This window comes from Leptonychotes weddellii, chromosome 4, assembly GCF_054177405.1.
Source record: "Leptonychotes weddellii isolate Sample4059 chromosome 4, ASM5417740v2, whole genome shotgun sequence".
NCBI lineage: Eukaryota > Metazoa > Chordata > Mammalia > Carnivora > Phocidae > Leptonychotes > Leptonychotes weddellii.
Window position 1 is genome coordinate 28,781,997 of NC_138372.1, and position 20,230 is coordinate 28,802,226.

The 20,230-nt window shown below is 40.5% G+C and overlaps 1 protein-coding gene across 1 annotated transcript; it reads left to right on the forward strand.

Annotated features, from left to right (window-relative positions):
- On the forward strand, positions 1–5,351 carry LOC102725794 (uncharacterized). Its single transcript, XM_031023470.2, has one exon. It carries the CDS (start codon positions 3,906–3,908, stop codon positions 4,686–4,688), a length of 783 nt encoding a protein of 260 aa, XP_030879330.2. The 5' UTR covers positions 1–3,905; the 3' UTR covers positions 4,689–5,351.
- Positions 5,352–20,230: the final 14,879 nt, after the last annotated feature.

The following is a 20,230-nucleotide window of genomic DNA, read 5'->3' on the forward strand; positions in this document are numbered from 1 at the left end:
AAAACCAGGCAGATGGGAGTCTTTGGAATTGAGATTCCAGTCGGTCAGTGAGGGACAGGTCCCTCTGAAGCAGCTCTTTTTTTTAAGGAAGCCCTTCTTAAAAGCCACACAGCTTTGGAAGTGACTGGGTCCACTTGACATAACATCGTCAGATCCCCAGATGACACCTTCACTCACTCTGCTCGCATAGCTACTCTTTCTCTTTGCTCAGCTTTTGTGTGGAGGGAGGGCCCTCTCCTCTCTGCCCTGGCTCCCTGCACTGCCTGTTCCATGGAGGTCCTTGCTTTGTTCTCTTAATTCCTAAAATCTTCATTCTTCTTTTTTTCCTCAACATGAGCACAGATCTTTTCCATACATCTGGTTCTCGTAAGGTAGTCAGATTGTGTGGATTTGAAGTCTTACTCCACCAATCATTGTCTAACCTAATTATTTTGTAGCACAACTTTATTTATAAAAGAGGGATAATATTAATCCTTACTTCAGGTTTCTTTGAAAGATCACATGAGTTAATACATGTAAAACCCTTCAAATAGTTGCCATATAGTACGTGTTCAGTATGTTGGTTGTTTTTATTTCAAAACTTTTAGTAACATTATGCTTTCTAATTATTTCCCCTTTTCAAAAAAAAACCCCTTCCTTTTCTTGTAGCATATACCCCACCTGTGTACCCCATCTTGCTCATCTTTAGTCTCACTGCTGACTTGGGGTATCTACCTTATAGTGCATCTCTCTGCTTCACTTGGTAATACTGATATTATTTGGAAATTCCCAACATCATGTGAGTTGGTTCCTCACAAATCTGCCCTCACCTTCACTTACGGCTTCCCCACCGTTGCTTCCTGCCTGTGTGTCCACCTTCAGAACTCCTCTCACAGTAACTCCCTCAGAAACTGCATCCCTCTGAAGAACTAATGGGATTTTCTTTGTGCTCTCTGTGGCATCTGTGCGTCTCCAACTTCCCATTCCCATTCTCCAGCTGGGGACCTGGCCTTCATCTCAGTTTTTTCATAGTAACCACTATTTAATATTCTTCAACCTTCACCTTTCTGTTTACATTATAATAAAAGATAATGGCTGGCCTGCTGCTTTGCAGTCTCCAGATCACTGTGGTAAGCAACTTAGCTTTTTTCTCTCAAGAGTGTCTCCTTAAATACTTTTATGACTTATTACCTATGATTTAACTATTAGTTTATCCAAGACTGATTTAAAATAAAATTTTCTTTTTCCACAGAGCCTATAAAAGACATATGTTTCAAATGATTAAGACACAAATTAAGTGTATTTTAGATCCCCTGGGACCCCAACTTCTAATGACCTAAACCAAGTGAATTTTAACTCCCGATAGGGTGTCTAGGCTGTTCATGAGTCTATATTGCCAATTTCATCCTATTTTCTGGTTTATCTTAGATGTTCCTGCAAGATGTATCCAAATCATTACATATTCCTTGTCACTCTGCTGATAAACACAAATTATTTCTTCATAACTTGTGATATTTAAAAGGCTTTTAAGGCCCTCTTTAATGTGATCCCATTTTGTTTGCCCGGAATGGTCCATCTTTTCCTTATGCCATGGCAGTTGGGCTCTTTAGTGAACTTTGTACATGATTTTCTTCTGTGCATCGGCTCCTTTGATGCTGATGTGCTCTACCTAACGAAGCCCAGCATGCTAGTAAGTCTGAATTCAGTCTTCTCCTCTTTCATGGTAACTCCAGCCTAGATTAATCTCTACCTTCTTGGAACCTCCATCCTAGCCCTCCTATGACTCTATCATGAAAACTTGACATATATTCTCTTAGATTTTTTTTTTAATCCTGTGGCTTATAAGGCATGTTTTCTTGTGATAATGCCCTGAAGAGAAAGCCCTGTACCATTGTTTGTTTTTACACTATTTCTGAGCGCACAACAGATATTTAATGAACATTTCATTAATTCACTGTTGTGAAGTCAGGCATTGTGGGGTGTTTCTTATTCTTTCAATGAGGCTTTTTTATGTTTCCTGAGAAGGATTCAAAGAAAGCAAAAAAAAAAAAAAAAAAACAACCACCACCACAATCCCAAAACAAAAAACAGCCCATTACCATTTTCCAGGTGTGTAAGTTGTAGTTGAAAGGAAAAACAGCCATATAAAACATTTTAAAGTTTTAGGATTGTGGAATATTTGTTCAATGCACAATAACATTGCCATTTTTGTTCTAGTTAATTGTCAGAATGAATGGTTTTGGGGAGCAGTGGTGACTATCTTGGGAATTCAGAGAAAATGGAGCTTAAAGTTTAAAGTATACAAAGATTAGAGGAGTCTTTTTTTGAGATCATGGAACAATGGCTCCTCCCTAAAGAATATCTAAGGACCAGATAGGATGAGAGGGAGTGAGGTAGGGCATGTTAAGGTGGGGAAGAGACATGAGCAAAATATTGTAGTTATTTAGAGTCTAGAATTCTTGGAACAGAAAGTATTTGTTCAGGACGAGAAGAATGTGTACTTAGATACCATGAGTGAATTCATTATAATGTATAGTTTTGTTCACCAGGCTGAGTGCCTTGGATTTTTCAGTTGGTTACTGCTAGTTGAGGTAACACAGGATGCTGCTTCCCATTAGTTGAAGTAGAGAGGAAAGAAGACAGGAACCCCAATCCCCATAAAGAAATGTGCACTAATGGCTATAGCCCGCTACTCGGGGCAGCTGCACAGAGAAGAATGAGGCATGAAGCAAGAAGTTGGGGGGTGTGGTACTAACATTCCACAAGGAGGGAAACTCAGGAGTGGGGAATATAACCCCTTCTCCCTAGTTTTTTTTTTTTTTTTAAGTTTATTTATTTAAGCAATCTCTGCACCCAGTGTGGGGCTTGAACTAATGACCTTGAGATCAAGAGCCTCATGCTCCTCTCACTGAGCCAGCCAGGTGTCCCCCCTTTTTAATGGAGAAATGGATTGGAGATTTTTAGGGTTTTGAGGTTAGGAATGAAAAAAATGTGACTTCAGGACAAAGAAAAGTGACTTCAGCAGCTTTCTGGGGACTAGTTTGTTAGGTAGTTTGAAAGAAAATGTAAAAACAGTACTTGTCAAATACAAATATGACAAATGGTCATATATAGAACCCCCCCGCTCCAAAAAAGAAAGAAACGCAGCCAGAATAAAAGCAATAGCAAGCAGGCAGAATCTGTGCCTGGACTTACAAGTACGTGGGAGAATGAATCCCAGCTGTTGCAGAGCTAGAGCCCTGTCTGTAGGCCTGTCTCACTTGTGATACGGATGGAGTTAGAGGACTGGAAATATAAGAGTGTTCCTGAAGGTAACTGCCGTTGTGCCAGGTGATTAAGAGGAAAAAGAGATGTGAATGAGGGAAATGGGGAGCCCTCCCATCAGGGTAATCTAGGACTGGAGTAGTGAGGATTCTAGATCTGCCACCTCCAGATCTAGTTTTTCCTCTGGTATCTTCCCTTAGCTCCTAGTATCTTGTTCTTTGGGTCACCTCATCCATTGGTCAGATCTCCTCAGTGGGCTCTCTTCATGTGAGATAACCAGGCCTCGATGTTTGTACCCTATTCACTGTAACTTGTGCCTATTTCACAATCTTCCCATAGGTCACAAGTTAAACCATCTATTCTCATTATTGTCATGCATCTGCTCCCATTTCCTCTTCAGCAGTTGTATTCTTAAAGCTCAGGAGGGAAGCAAATACAGGATTTGTTTCAGAATTAGATACTAGATTTGAAATAATGTTTCTTTCTATAACTGGTATGGAAAAAATTAACAGAGCCATGTTTTATTGTACTCCTTTTTAGAAGCTGATTGCCTACTTGTTGATGAATCAGAGAAGTACCAGGAAAGCAAAGACAATTTTTTGAATTCAGTTTTGTTCACGTTCAATAAAATTCTGACTGTGGAGAGACTCCATGGTTATAACATGAGCACAAGTCTTAATCCTACAAGAAAAAAATCATATAAATGTAAATCATATGGGAAGAGCTTGCAACCTACTTTAGATTTACTTAATTATAATAGATGTTATACGGAAGAAAACTCATATGAATGCACTGAATGTGGGAAAGCCTTCAAAAAGAAGTTTCATTTCATTAGACATGAAAAAAATCATACAAGAAAAAAACCCTTTGAATGCAATGACTGTGGGAAAGCCTATAGCAGGAAGGCTCACCTTGCAACTCATCAGAAAATCCATAATGGAGAGAGACCCTTTGTGTGCAATGATTGTGGGAAAGCGTTTATGCATAAAGCACAACTGGTGGTCCACCAGAGACTCCACACGGGAGAGAAACCGTACGAATGCCATCAGTGCGGGAAGTCATTCACTTGGAACTCCTCCTTTACCCAACATGTGAAATCACATACACTTGAGAACTCGTTTGAATGTAAGGAATGTGGGAAAACCTTCAGGTACAGCTCATCCCTTTATAAACATTCTAGATTTCATACAGGAGAGAAACCGTACCGATGTATTGTATGTGGCAAAGCCTTTGGTAACACGTCTGTGCTTGTTACGCATCAAAGAATTCATACAGGAGAGAAACCGTATGGGTGTATCGAATGTGGCAAAGCCTTCATCAAGAAGTCACATCTGCTTAGACATCAGATAACTCATACAGGAGAGAAGCCCTATGAATGTAATAGATGTGGGAAAGCATTTTCCCAGAAGTCAAATCTTATCGTACATCAGAAAATTCATACATAATATTCATGTTGAATATGACAAAGCCTTAAATACTAGATAAATCTTATTAAAACAGAATTCATGGTGAGAAATCCACCAATTCAAATGAATTTGCAAGAGTAGATTCCCATAAAAAAGAATCAATGCCAATCATGTTCTGGAAGTGATAATAAAGTTTTTACAGAAAAAGTTCGCAGAAAACATTGATTTATAAGTAATAGAGCATAGAGCTTAGAAAGTGAGCATAAATTAATCAAGGAATCAGTGAAAACACTTATTATCTCTGATTTTTGTTTTTATAATGTAGAATTATACAAGTGTGAGTATAAAATGTTTCTGTATTACATTAAATTATATCAATTAAAGTGAAGTACATATCATTTTTTCTTCGAATCCTAACATACAAGTGGAAAAAAATGTGGTCTAATATGAAATATGAATTTCAGTAATATTTTTACCCATTTGCTGGCACTTTTAATGGGCAAGGCAGTGTTACTGATCTGTCTCCTCTTGAGTTATAAAACTTGTTATAAAGATGTTTTCCTATGTATGTAAACAGCAAAACAACCAATTTAAGGCACCATTTGAGAGGGAAGAGCCGTTGTATTCCGTATTACAGTAAGTATTCAGTTGAGGAGAATAAGTATTTAAATAAGCTTGTAAATAAAACATTTGCACTTCAAATATTCCTGTTCTTTTTCATTGATGTATCTACATAAGATGTGAGTGTAGCTCAAGTAGTGTCTATCACAGGTACCATCTGTATTTGATTTTAATAAGTAGGGTGTCATACTTGGCAACTTTTGGGGAGTGAGTTTTTGGGTCTGTATTTGTTTTAAGAAATCAATACAGGTTTAGCGCCTAGGGGTGCCTAGAACTGTCCTTGTGATAGCATAGGCAGCATTAATCAAGTTGAAAAGAGCAAGTTTCTCTGCTTAGCAACTTGAATCTGGAATGTGATATTATGTCAGTTACACCTATTCCCTTAAAAGGACGAACCACCCATTATTTAGGCTAGAGTTTTTATTGCTGTCCACAGTGTTCCTTGCTAATGTCAAAAACCTTTATGCCTTCTTGAGTGGTGACAAAACAACCTGAACCTAAATTTGGATATCAAGCCTTTTCAAGTTTAAGCTGAGTTACAACTCTGTTGCATTATTTTTCTTCCATTAGTCATTTTTTGAAGAGTAATGTTGTGTAATGACTGTAAATGAATGATAGTACGTTTTTGAACAAGCATGCTAGAACTTAAGGAACTAAATTAAATCTTGTCTACTGACAAAAATTCTTTGCTTGACCAAACTTTAGTCAGGCTCCCAAACCTTCTCCTAGGCCTTCTGTGCACTTCCTTGTAAAATCTAGTTTTAGCAAGAATCTCACTAAATCAGTTTAACCAGAACTCCCTACTCTTGATATGTGATCTGGTTCCTCACCCTCTACAGTCCATCAGGTGAGGTCTGATCACCCTGGCCTTTCTTCAGCAAGATTCCTGTTAGGTCAAGGGGCTGCCTTCGGCTCAAGCCATGATCTCAGGGTCCTGGGATTGAGCCCTGTGTGGGGCTCCCTGCTCAGCGGGGCGTCTGCTTCTCCCTCTCCCTATGCCCCTCTCCCTGCTCATGCTCGCGTGCTCTTTCTCTCTCTCCCTCCCTCCCATGTGCATGTTCTCTCTCAAACAAACAAAAAAACGAAAGGACTCCTTTTAGGCCAATTTAGCCAGAACCCTCCTTACCTCTGATGTTTTCTCTTAGTAATTTTCCATCCATTGACCACCACCCCTCTCCTCCCCCTCCTTTGCTATAAATTCCCACTTACCCATGCTGTATTCACAGTTGAGCCCAATCTCTCTACCTGACTAAAATCCCATTACAGTGGTCCTTATACCTATCTGAATAAAATCAGCCTTGCCATCTTTAACAAGTGTCCTTGAATAGCTTCTTTCTTCAACAATCCCCAAGTATTTCAGGAGGCTACATGCTGGTTTCACTCTTGGAGTTCCCAAAATTTCCGGAACCTCTTTCTTTTGGAATTGCCCTCAGAATCAGTTTGACAGCCATGCAGGAAATTCTTTAGGTATTTATAGTCACAGGACTTGCCTTTTTCTCAGCTCAACTGTTTTCTCATTTCCTACATGAAATCCCCACTTTGTCCTACTTAGTTCTGCCATCCCATCCTATCTCCCTTTCCCAAACCCGTGCCTCTCATCTGAGAAATGCCAAACTACTTAAGTCTACAAGAAGAGGGGGAGCGGGGGGCCCTACTGTTGCCAACATGAGCGAGGCCCCTTGAAAGAGCAGGGGTGTAGGTCAAGTGGCAAGAAGTGTACACTGGTCTGCCCTGGAAATAAGGGAGTAAAACAAGGGAGTTTTGATTGTAATAGATCAGGGAGCATGTAATCTGGATTTCATGAATTATTTTGCTCCCTCCTTTAAGTGGAAGTAGGAATACAAATAGAAGATAAAATTATTTCCAGTACTGGGCAAATATAAACTCCCTCCTAGAGAGCTTTTGTCGCTGACCTCATTGTCTTGGGCTGTACAAGATTTTGGCAAGAAGAAAAACAAAACTATGTTTGGATCCATCCAAACATCTTGGATTCCCAGAACTCCCTAGTCTATTTGTGCTCTGTGGCTGAAACAGAGCATTTTGGTGAGAAATCCCTTGATTTTTCCCACCTCTAAGAGTTTGTCATACCTTGATATTTTCTTTTTTCACTCTATAAAAAGATCATTCAAAAATGCCTTCTTTCTCTTTTATTTATACATGGTTGGTGGATTGGTATTTTTCCCCCAGTGAAACTTCATTTTTCTGATTATATCATATATGCTAATTTTTAAGAATTAAATACAAAAAATGTAATGAAAAGAAGAAAAAAAGTGGAAAAGGGAAGTCTGAGTTTAGGAGTCCTCATGTTCTAGAAACAGAACATTTAGGCCTTCTAAGATGTGAAAAGCTTTAAGGGAAACTAGAAAGCATAGAAACAGAATGTATCTAAAGAGAGGAATAATGAAAACTTAATAAATCCAACAGTGATCAGGAAAGATGAAAGATGCACAAAAAAGGTAAATAGAAAGTAAACAAGGGCGCCTGGGTGGCTCAGTTGGTTAAGCGGCTGCCTTCAGCTCAGGTCATGATCCCAGGGTTCTGGGATCAAGTCCCACATCAGGCTCCCTGCTCGGCGGGGAGTCTGCTTCTCCCTCTCCCTCTGCCTGCCTCTCTGCCTGCTTGTGCTCTCTCTATCTCTGTCAAATAAATAATAAAATCTTAAAAAAAAACAAAAAAGGCATAAATAAATAATAGGCTATCAATAATAACATTAACTGCAAATGGGTTAAACTCACCTGTGAAGAATAATTTCCATTATGATTTTTCCAGAAGCACTTTAATCTTTTTATTTTTTTATTTGGAGGGGAGGGGCAGAGGGAGAGGAAGAATCTTAAGCAGGCTCCATGCCCAGTGCAGAGCCTGATGCAGGGCTGATCTCACAACCCTGAGATCATGACTTGAGAGGGAATCAAGAGTTGAATGCTTACCCGACTGAGCCACCCAGGTGCCCCATTCTTTTGATAATCTCTTTTGCAAACTAAAAATAACTAATTTCCAGTGAGCTAGAGCATACCACTGGACACTTCTTGCCACCTTGACCCACTTAGTTGCCCTTCACTCGCAACAGCCCTCTACCCACTTCTTGTTGTCTTTTTAAAAATTATTTATTTATTTGTCACACAGAGAGAGAAAGAGACAGAGAGACAGCACAAGCAGAGGGAGAGGCAGACAGAAGGAGAAGCAGGCTCCCCACTGAGAAAGGAGCCCGATGTGAGACTCGATCCCAGGGTCCTGGGATCATGACCCGAGCCTAAGGCAGACGCTCAACTGACCGAGCCATCCAGGTGTCCCTCACTTCTTGTTGTCTTAAGTACACTTCGGAGTTTCTTTGATGGGGGACAGGAGCTGGGAGAGGAGTTTCAGCACCAGTATTGTATACTTTCTGTACCATGTTCAAAATTATTTCAATTGCTTCATTTCTTTGCATGTTTATTATTGATTTAATATGCAGTTTGGTTCATTTTCTTCTGTTGGCATTTAATTTTAGGGTTTTGTTTTTTTCTTTTTTATTTAATTTACTTTTTACTTTAAGTAATGGAAATTTTCAAACATACACATAAATAGAGGGAATACTATAATGAATTCCCAACCATGTACCTGCTTCCTACTTCAACAATCAGCAATTCAAGGCCAATCTTGTTTCTTTATATTCATTCCCAGTATCCATTCACTCTTCAATTATTTTTTAAGTAAATCACAGAAACCAGATCATTACATTCATAATACTTCAATATCTATATCTAAAAGTTAAGGATTCTTTTTAAAAACATGACCACAATAGGATTATCCCTACTAACAACACTTATTAAAGTAATCCAATATAAACATTGAATCAGTATTTGAATTCCTCATATATTTTTTCTAATTTGTTTTTAAACAAATATTTCCAAGGTTTAAATGTCAAACTGTATCTCCTCCATTCCATTGCCACCTACCATATAATCATTTTCATTAATTTCTTGTTTATTCCAGGTTCTTACACACACACACACACACACGTATACATATATGTTATATGTTATTGTTACATATTCTTTTTTCTTTTATCTTAAACAGCATACTACTATATATAATGTTTTGCATCTTTTGTTTCACTTAAGATATGTATCAATCAAGGTCCAACCAGGAGACAGAAACCACACGGGGAAAGTTATTCATATAAGAATTTTTTTAAGTTTATTTTCTTTTAGTAATCTCTGCACCCACCATAGGGCTCGAACTCATGACCCCGAGATCAAGAGTCACATGTTCTTCCAACTCAGCCAGGCAGGCACCCCTATTAATAGAAGAATTTTTACCTGTAACAGGATTCAAATAACAAGGGATTGGGGGCGCCTGGGTGGCTCAGTCGGTTGAGCGTCTGCCTTCGGCTCGGGTCGTGATCCCGGGGTCCTGGGATCGAGTCCCGCATCAGGCTCCCTGCTTGGCGGGAAGCCTGCTTCTCCCTCTCCCACTCCCCCTGCTTGTGTTCCCTCTCTCACTGTCTCTCTCTCTGTCAAATAAATAAATAAAATCTTAAAAAAAAAAACAGATAACAAGGGATTGGCTGGTAAGATGTAAAGAGAACTCTAAAAAATACAGAAATAATAGATAGAAGGAGCAGTCACCATCTCTAGGGCTCAGATAGTGTCCAAAGGAAGAGCACCCCCCAGCCAGATCCCGATCTTGGTGGTGAGGCCTCAGCCGCAGGATGGCAGAGAAGTGTGCCACTGCACCTGCAGAAGCTGCTGGAAACCCACCCCTGGGATACTGGGCAAAGCTCTTCACTGGTAGGCGTCTCACTGGGAGCAACATGCTTAGTAACTGCTGTGGGAGGCCGGGAGAGCTGTTGGCCCCTGGGCGCTTCTGGCCACCATGCACAGCAGGAGGGGCAAATGCTGCAGGAGCCGGAGGCACTCTCTACAAGACCAACCAAGGGGGCGCTGGGGGAAGCTGCTGGCCTCATGTACCACTTTCCATTCCCTACCAAGATAAATTGAGAGAGCCTTGGAGGGAAAAAAAAGTCTCAATTAAACTTGGTCTTGCAGCAAGGATCAAATCAAGGTTATGGCGGACACACACATCCTAAAAACCTCTCAACAGTTGAAAGTCTCTTCGAGAAAATACCCAATTAATGTCCTTATGCTCACAAATATCTTCAATGAGCAAAATAGGTGGAGCTAGGGAGACTAAAGATGTGCTTCTCTCCTTGAAGCCTTACAGGCTCAGAGGACTTGAATTGAGACGGGGTAGGAGTGCTGGGGCTGAGAAAGAAGATACACGTAGTAAATATAAGTATGTCTGGAAAAGAACTGGGGGTGTGGCCATCGCCACGTGAGGCTGACTGGAATCACACAGGTCAGAAGGCTTTGAGACCATTGTACTACCTGAGCTATAAGAGACGGCAACTACTCAAGATTTAAAATAGGAAGCCCCGGCTGTGCACAGACAGCAAGTGGTAAGAAAGCTGCACAGGGAGGGCATACTCCCCAAAGCCCTTTTTAGATGGGGGCGAGGATAATAGAAAAGGAAGAACTTCCCAGAGAGGGAGCCAAGGTCTATGGAGAATAATGGACAATAACAAAGAACAATAATGAACAAAAGCTACTTCCAGGAAGGAGAACCAAGACCTACAGAAGGATCATTTCTCACCCTAAAGGGAGTGTTGTCTTCAGAATGAAAATGACAAAAGACTTGTCATCTTTCACAATGGGAGTGTATATGCTCATCAGTCTCTGTTCTACCCTCTGCCAAATCAAGTTGTGTGATGTACAGAAAACTTGTCCATTTGGGTCACAGATATCAGATCAAGCGGCCACATCTGGACTTCATAAAAAGACTACCACTCATCACCTCTTATTTATACACTATTGTGCACTACCCAGAAATCCTGAGCTTAGGAGTTTAATATTTGACAGGATGGGACTTTTTGGTTTTCTCCATTGGGAAGAAGATGACTGTATTTTGCCTTCAGAGGGGAGCATGAGTTGAATATTTGGTGACCAGTGGTTGTTAATACATTCACCAAAGATTTCTAACTCTCGTAGGCACTGAGTAGGATTGAATTTCCATTTTTTAAAAAAGATTTTATTTATTTATTTGACAGAGAGAGACACAGAGAGAGAGGGAACACAAGCAGGGGGAGTGGGAGAGGGAGAAGCAGGCTTCCCGCGGAGCAGGGAGCCCGATGTGGGCCTTGATCCCAGGACCCTGGGATCATGACCTGAGCCGAAGGCAGACGCTTAACGACTGAGCCACCCAGGTGCCCCTCCATTTTTTTCATGTTTGGATGATGCCAAGCGATTAGTTCTGGCCCATGAATTATAAGCGAAACTGAAGTGTTATTTCCAGTCATAGCACTTAATTGCTGATACAAGACCCCTCAAAACTGGATTTACCCTCTGGCATGCCAAGATGGTAACTACTCTTCCGGCTGGGTCTTGGGTGACAATAAGGAACCCCAGGCTGTTTTGTTTTTGTTTTTGTTTTTTTAAAGATTTTGTTTATTTATTTATTTGAGAGAGAGAGAGAGAGAGAGAAACAGCATGAGAGGGGATAGGGTCAGAGGGAGAAGCAGGCTCCCCGCCGAGCCGGGAGCCCGATGCGGGACTCGATCCCAGGACTCCAGGATCATGACCTGAGCCGAAGGCAGTCGCTTAACGACTGAGCCACCCAGGCGCCCCCCCAGGCTGTTTTGTAATGGATGTGTAGCAAGCACAAAAAATAAACCTTTGAGACCCTAATATTAAATCTTAATCTTAAACCAATGAGATTTGGGCGTTGTGATAATTAAACTGTTGACCCTGACTCCACTCAATCAATTCTAATGAACTCAATCAAATTTAATAAACATAATACATTCTAAAGACTGAAAACCCTCTTAATATCAGGAATGTATCTAAAAATATTCCTTCTTGCAAATGTAATTTCTCAAGAATAAAAAAGTCTTTAACAGATTTACTTTTAAAAATTCTGATTTTCTATAACAGTGTTTGTTGCCTGTGGAATAACTCAGCTCCAATCACCTAACATCATTTTGTCACTGTTACGGGCAGAATTGTGATCCCCCCTCTGTACTCCCACTCATATGATCAAGGCCTAACCCCAGTGCGTCAGAATATAACCATGTTTGGAGATAAGATCTTTATTTATTTATTTATTTATTTTTAAAGATTTTATTTATTTATTTGAGAGAGAGAATGAGAGACAGAGCATGAGAGGAAAGAGGGTCAGAGGGAGAAGCAGACCCCCCCGCTGAGCAGGGAGCCCGATGCGGGACTCGATCCCAGGACTCCAGGATCATGACCTGAGCCGAAGGCAGTCGCTTAACCAACTGAGCCACCCAGGCGCCCGATAAGATCTTTAAATAGATAATTAAATAAGGTCTTTAGGGTAGGCCCTAACTCAATCTGACTAATGTCCTTATAAGAAGGGGAAATTTGGACACAGAGATGCATACAGAGAAAGATCATGGACGGACACAGCAAGGAGACCATCTGCAAGCCAAGGAGAGAGAGCTCAGAAGAAGCCATACCTACTGAGACATTAGACTTACAGCCTCCAGAACTGTGAGAAAATAAATTTCTATTATTTAAGCCTTCCAGTCTGTGGTATTGTGTCATGGAAGACCTAGCCAACTATATAGTCACTCTGTTAAATATTTAAATTCATAGGTGTGCGTGATCAGTTTAAATTGGATAACATGTTCACCCCTTCGCAGGAGAGTAGGAAAACTTTATTTATATTACCACTAAGATCCCATGTAATAGGAACAGTGCAGTCCCTCCAAAGAAAAAAGAAGGAGGAAGTGGGGCTGAGCAGATTTCCACTAATATTTCATTCATTTGAACATGGACATTCTGTTCCATAACCACAGTTCAATTATCAACATCAAAAAATTTACCACTGATACAATACTATTATCTAATCTGTCATCCATAAAATTACCCAACTATCTCAAAAATGTGCTTTAAAAAATTTTTTTTTAGGGAGGAGGGGCAAAGGGAGAGGGTGAGAGAGAATCTCAAGCAGGCTCCATACCCAGCATGGAGCCTGACACAGAGCTCAATCCCACAATTCTGAGAACACGACCTGAGCCAAAGTCAAGAGTCAGATGCTTAACTGACTGAGCCACCCAGGCGCTCTTCAATAATGTTCTTTTTAAAATAAAATTTTAATTTGGGAATAATTTTAGATTTACAGTAAAGCTTCAAAACTAGTAGAGAGTTCCCATATGCCCCTCACCTATTTCCCCTAGTGTTAACGTCTCATATTATCGGAGTACAACAAAGAAACCAGCACTGTTACATCACTATTAACTAAATTCCAGACTTCATTCATATTTCACTACTTTTTCCACAAATGTCCTTTTTCTATTCGAGGATTCAATCCAAGATATTACACTGCATTTAAACAAACAATGTTCTTTTTAACTGGGTTTTTTTTTTTTCCCAGTCCAGGATCCAAACCAGGATTACCCACTCCATTTAGTCATCATATTTCTTTAGATTCCTTTAATCTGCAACAATTCCTCAGCCTTTCGACATCTTTCATGACACTGATATTTTTTAAGAGTACAGGCCAGTTGGGCTCCTGGGTGGCTCAGTTGGTTGAGCGACTGCCTTCGGCTCAGGTCATGATCCCGGGGTCCTGGGATCGAGTCCCGCATCGGGCTCCCGGCTCGGCGGGGAGCCTGCTTCTCCCTCTGACCCTCTCCTCTCTCATGCTGTTTCTCTCTCGCTCGCTCTCTAATAAATAAATAAATAAAATCTTTAAAAAAAAAAAAAGAGTACAGGCCAGTTATTTTGTTGAATGTTCCTCATTTTTGGTTGGTCTGATGTTTCCTCATAATTAGATTTAAGCTATGCATTTTGGGGCAAGTATATCACATAAGCTATATTCTCAGCATTTCATGACAGGAGGCACAATGTTGACTTGTCTCATCATTGGTGATTTGAACTTTGATCACTTGGTTAAGGTGGCATCTACCAGGTTTCTCCCTTGTAAAATTACCATTTTTTCCTTTGTAATTAATTTGCATGGGAAATATCCTGTTTCTCATCAAAAATGTATTAGTGTCTAATAAAATAGAACATTAGCTCCATGAGGGCAAGTATTTTTATCTGTTTTGTTCACTAGTACACATCTAAACCAATGCCTGGTACATAATAGGAGCTCGATCAACATGTTTTTGTTGAAAGAATACTGGATATATGCTTACAATAAGGCCTGACGGCATATACACATTTTATCCTAAAGGGTGGGGGCAGAGGGTTGAGGGGAAAAGGTCTAAAAAATCCTGCAAAAGAGAAATTATCTCAAACCTGGTCTGGGACAAGGGCTTGTTTTTGTTTTGCATAATTCATGGGGAAAATGATCATTCTGGGATAATTCTCAGAAGAATGATCATTCCTAATAAGAAATTTTAACATGACTTTAATGGAATTAAGACTTGTAGAAACCAGTCGTTTCCCCACCTTGATGCCTGTCAGATATACTCTTTTTGTAGCTAGCCAAAAATGATTATGTAATCCATCTCTTTTCCACTTATAAAGTCTTTTCCCTAAGTGAAACTTGAAATTCGCCTCTTGCCAACGTTCCTTTATAGCAAGACTATAAAAAAAAAAAACAAAAAACAAAACACACACACACACACACAACAAACTTTGAGGGGGCCTGGGTGGCTCAGACGTTTAAGCACCGGATTCTTGATTTCCGCTCCGGTCATGATCTCAGGGTCCTGGGATTGAGCCCTGTCTCTGGCTCCACGCTCAGCAAGGAGTCTGCTTCGGGATTCTCTCTCTCCCTCTGCCTTTCCCCCCTGCTTGCTCTCTCTCTCTCTCTAAAATAAATAATCTAAAAACAAAACAAAACTTTGAAAACATACTCATAATTAGGCTGCCTGAAACAAACAAAAAAAAAACCTTTTTAACAGGGCCCTAATACATTAAACAGATTATATTTTTAAATTATTTAAAATAAAACGTATTTACGTTATTCCTGTGTTACTCAAAGAAGTTTGTTTTTAAAAAGAAAATGAAAGAAGAACTCATACTTGGCCATAGTCTGTTTTCATAAATTACTCTTTTCTATTTGCCGTGCGGATACGGCATATATTTTCTATATGTCATGTCTACATTAATAAATAAAAATTACGTACACATTTCCCTTCAGTATAACCAGGGCTCTTCCATGAAGCTCAAAGGCCACCAAATCAGAAATCTCCACCAGGTAGTGATGCCTTCCGGACAAAAACTCCACGAGCCATGTGGGAAACGTTGTCTCAAGTGGATTTCCCCGGAAGACCCTGGGAAACTGGGCGGGTCGCTACTTCCGCGCACGCGCAGCGGGCTATCAGGAAGTGTCCGAGTTCTCCGGCTTGCTTGGGTGTCGAGTTGCCGGTGACCATGAAGGGCTGGAGGGACCGTTGAAGAGCAAAGGCCGGCTTGTTGGTTCATTCAAAAGAAGTAAAACTGTAGGTAAACCCTCTGCACGGGACCATTTGGCTCAGAGAAAGCCGAGGAAGGGCCGGGCTCCCACTGCCCTGGGTGGAGCCCAGGTCTGGCTGGGGTGTGGCGGGTCAGTGCGTCGCTGTGTTGTAGGTGCTGTGCACTGCGTAGGGAGCCCACGCCTGGGCATTGAATTGAATCTAATCTCGTTCCAGGAGCCTTTTGACTCGCAAACGGTAGTAAACCCCCTCAAGGCGGCGGGGACGAGAACCAGTATACCCAGTGCCAGACACTGTTAAGCACTTTTCAAAGAGTATGGCATTTATTTATCATGGTTACTTTGCGATGTAAGTGTCCTCATCGTTTTGGAGAGAGATGCGGAGTTACCTGCTTAAGATCACACAGCCAGTAGGTGGAAGCGATAGTATTCAAACGTGGAGCACTTTTACCTGAAATTTCTTTTTGTAACGTAGTACCCTGCCTAAAACAAAAAAGTTCGTTTGTATTGTTTCTGAGGAGTGAGTGCTAAGTGAATTTCAACTTGTGATCACTGCTTTTTGAGAGAACTCTTGGTGTCCCTGCACGAAGATTGTGTAATTGAACTGTGGGCTCCTCTTGCCTATTCCTGCCTGTTTCAGTTTCCAGCAGCCCTGGTTAAAATCCACACAAGGCCAACTTGGGGCCGCAGGTGATGGTGAGTTTACAGACTTGGGGCCCAACGTGAAGGTTCCAGTTGGAGTGTTGCTTGTCTGTCAACCAGTCCATCTTTTCTAGAAGAAGGAAAGGGGGAGGAGACTCTCCTGAACTGTGACTTTTTATCCCATTTTAGGAGAGACAGGAATCAACGTTTGTCCTGCTTATCTAGTGAGAGTAGGGCTTGACTCAAGGCATTTCATGTGAGTGCCTTCAAGGACTTTGTCAGTAGAGGTATCCTAAGTATTTGAGGAGAGAGGTGAGAATTACAGAAAAACAGAGAGTTGGGTGTATGTGGTCAGGCCCCACAAGAAAAGGAAACTCGCTTGGAGGAGGAGGAGGATATGATCAAGGAAAGGAAGAATCAAGAACTACTACCAAAAGAAACTGTTTCTTTGCTAAACACATTCTCTCCTCCTCTCTGCATCTGCCGCCCCTCCCTTTGTCCTTGTCTCCTTCCCTCTCCCTCCTTCTCTGGGCTCTCACAAACACACATTACCACAGATGTGTTCCCTTCATTTCCTATTAGTCCATTGGATCTTCCAGAATTAGGCTGGCTCCATACCATTTGTTGTTACATTTGCCTTTTGGGGATACTGATTCCCTCTCTCCCCTTACCTAAATGCAGAAATACTTTACAGAGTAATCAATGACTAGTAGTCCTAGAAGGTCTTTTAGGAATCTTCTAGCTTCTTCATTTTAAGAAGGAATGAAACTAGCCCAGAGATGGCCATTGAGTGCCTGCAACCTCACAGCTTGTTAATGGCTAAGTCAGGCCCAAATCCAGTCTTTAATTCCCAGAATGTTGTTCTTTTTCCTGCCTCACAGTTCCTTGGGGCCCAAGGTGCTTAGTAAGTTTCTTTAGAAAATGCATAGCAAGGAGAAAACCAACACTAAGAGAGGTTTATCCATCAATACACTCAGCAAACATTTGCTAAGTATCTGTTGTGGACTGAACACTGTTCTAGTGCTTGGTATACCACAGTCAACAAAACAGCCTTTTTTTTTTTTTTTCATGGAAGGAAATAAATGAAACCCAAATGAACAGGTACATAATCTGTGCTCTGAGGAAAAGGAATAAGGGTGTCCAGAGTAATGGTGACAGTGAGGGAAGCTATTTTATATGAAGTGGCCAAGAAAAGCCTCACTGCTAAATGACATGGGGAATGTAGAGTGAGCTGTGCAGTATCTGGGTTTTTCCTGGAAGAACTGTCCCAGCGGAAGGAATGTACAGAGATCCTGAGTAATCAACCTCAGTATTTGGGAGGAACAGCAAGAAAGCTGAAGATCTGATCAGGGTGAGCTGTAAGAGAGTGATTGAAAGATTGAAGTAGATGAGATTAGAAGAGGTGGAACCAAGATGGTGTAGGGACTCACAGCCTTTGTATCTTTGTAGATTGTATATGTATAGCTGTTTTTTTTTATGTGTGTATGTATATATGTACATATATCTTTGAAAAAGTAATGCATTATAAAAAATTTTGAAAGTACAAGTATAAAAGTTACATATGACCCTGCTATCTCTTTACAACCCTAAATAATAGTTATTTTCATTTTGATATGACTGCCAAGATTGTGTGTGTCTGTGTCTGTGTGCATATTTTTTTAAATATGATATATCTCACCAAATACTTTTTTTAAAGGTTTTATTTATTTATTTGTCAGAGAGAGAGCATAAGCAGGGGCAGCAGCAGGCAGAGGGAGAAGCAGGCTCCCTACCGAGCAAGTAACCCGATGTGGGACTCGATCCCAGGACCCCAGGATCATGACCTGAGCCGAAGGTAGACACTTAACCTACTGAACCACCGAGGTGTCCCTGTGTGTATATTTTTTTAAAAGCACAGGGAAGGATCATATTATGTATTTTAATGTACTTTTTTCACCTACAAATATAAATGGAACCTCTTCTAGCAATATCTTCCTATAGCATTTTTTAAAAATCAACACCATATTAATGGATATTTAGGCTGTTGTCAGTGCTTTCATAGTATAAGCAATGATGTGAAAACATTACTTTTTATCTCTCCTTTGTTTTTAAAAATAATTACAGTTTTACTAAGTGCTTACCATGTGCCATATATTGTTCTGAATGCTTTACATGTATTAACTTAGTTAATCTTCACAAAATCCTATGACATATGTACTATTATTACCAGCATTTTGCAGATAGGAAAAGTGAGCTACAGAGTGGTTAAGGTAATTCTGTGAGGGTCACACTGCCAGTAGGTAGGGTAGCTGAATTTGAACCCAGGCTGCCTGGCTCCCCAGCCCAGGGTTTAATCTTTGCATCCATACCTTTTTATTTCTTTAGGATTAATTTCTGGGAGAAAAGAAATCACCAGATAAGAAATGAACAGTAAATTATAATAGATCAATAGGGAAGAAATGTGTACATCTACCCAAAAGAGAACATCCTTGTCCAAGTTTCCTACTATCATATCAGAATTAAAAGTGGACAAGTTACTGTTTCCAGAATGTGGACTTCCTGACTTGCAAGTAGCCTTTTCTGTAGCTGGCATATGAGTACTTATTTCTAGGCTGGAAAGGCAGAGAAATCCCCGAAGTCTTGTTTTCATAGATCTGTGTCCTTTTCCATGAGCATCAGAAAATGACCAGTTTCCAGGTGGGACATTCATCCATCCATCCATCTGTCCATCCAATTATTCATTCAAATTTCACTTTGTTTTCTGGTGGATTTGCAGGGACTTATAAGAATCCATATACTGACATGGAAAAGTATTACTATATAAGAAACCGGACAAATATAGACAGACATTTCTTTTTTTTTTCTTTTTTTTTTTTTTTAAAGATTTTATTTATTTATTTGAGAGAGAGAGAATGAGAGAGAACACATGAGAGGGGATAGGGTCAGAGGGCAAAGCAGACTCCCTGCCGAGCAGGGAGCCCGATGTGGGACTCGATCCCAGGACTCCAGGATCATGACCTGAGCCGAAGGCAGTCGCTTAACCAACTGAGCCACCCAGGCGCCCTAGACAGACATTTAAATTGAATACAAACTTAGCCTATGTGAAGACCATTGGGTCTGCACACTGTTTGTAATGTTGAGATGCAAATGTGTGCTTAATCTTGGCAGTCATAGAAAAAGGATACCCAATCAGTGAATTCTTGGCCTTGTCCTAGAGAATAAGGTATAACAATTCCACAGATAAAAGTTTGCCTGGCACGGACTATGAAAGAAAAATTGGGGTATTTATTATGTAGGGGATTTGTGTAAATGCAGTAGCAGTTTTCATATGACCATTGTTTAGTGTCCTTTTGTATAAACAGAATACATGAGACCGAAGCAATGCTCAGTGAACTTAATATTTTCTCTTTTTCCTTCTCTTCCTCTCACCCTCCCCATATATATGGATGTATATATATCTGTGTATATATACATGTGTGTTTATAGGTATATAGTTTGTATATGATTTTTTTCTCACAAATTTTAATTCTGAGTCAAGTATATAGTAGTTTTTAGTTACTCTGTATAACTTACTGCAAATTCAGAACAATGAACATAATCAGAGGAATTGCTCTGAGTCCCCTCCACATTCCCCAGCGGTACTCACTACAGGTTGAAGATGAATGTGCTGTTACAGGGATCAGTGACATTCCCGGATGTGGCTGTGGACTTCACCCCAAAGGAGTGGCAGCTGCTTGACTGTGAGCAGAGAACCTTGTATTGGGATGTGATGTTGGAGAACTTTAGAAACCTCATCTCAGTGGGTAAGGACAGTGGGTGGTAACTCATCAGGGGAACTAAGAATATACTCCTAGCGCCCTGCCTTTAGGACTTGTTGGAAGCTGTGGACATTCTGAAGCATTCCTGAGTTTGGC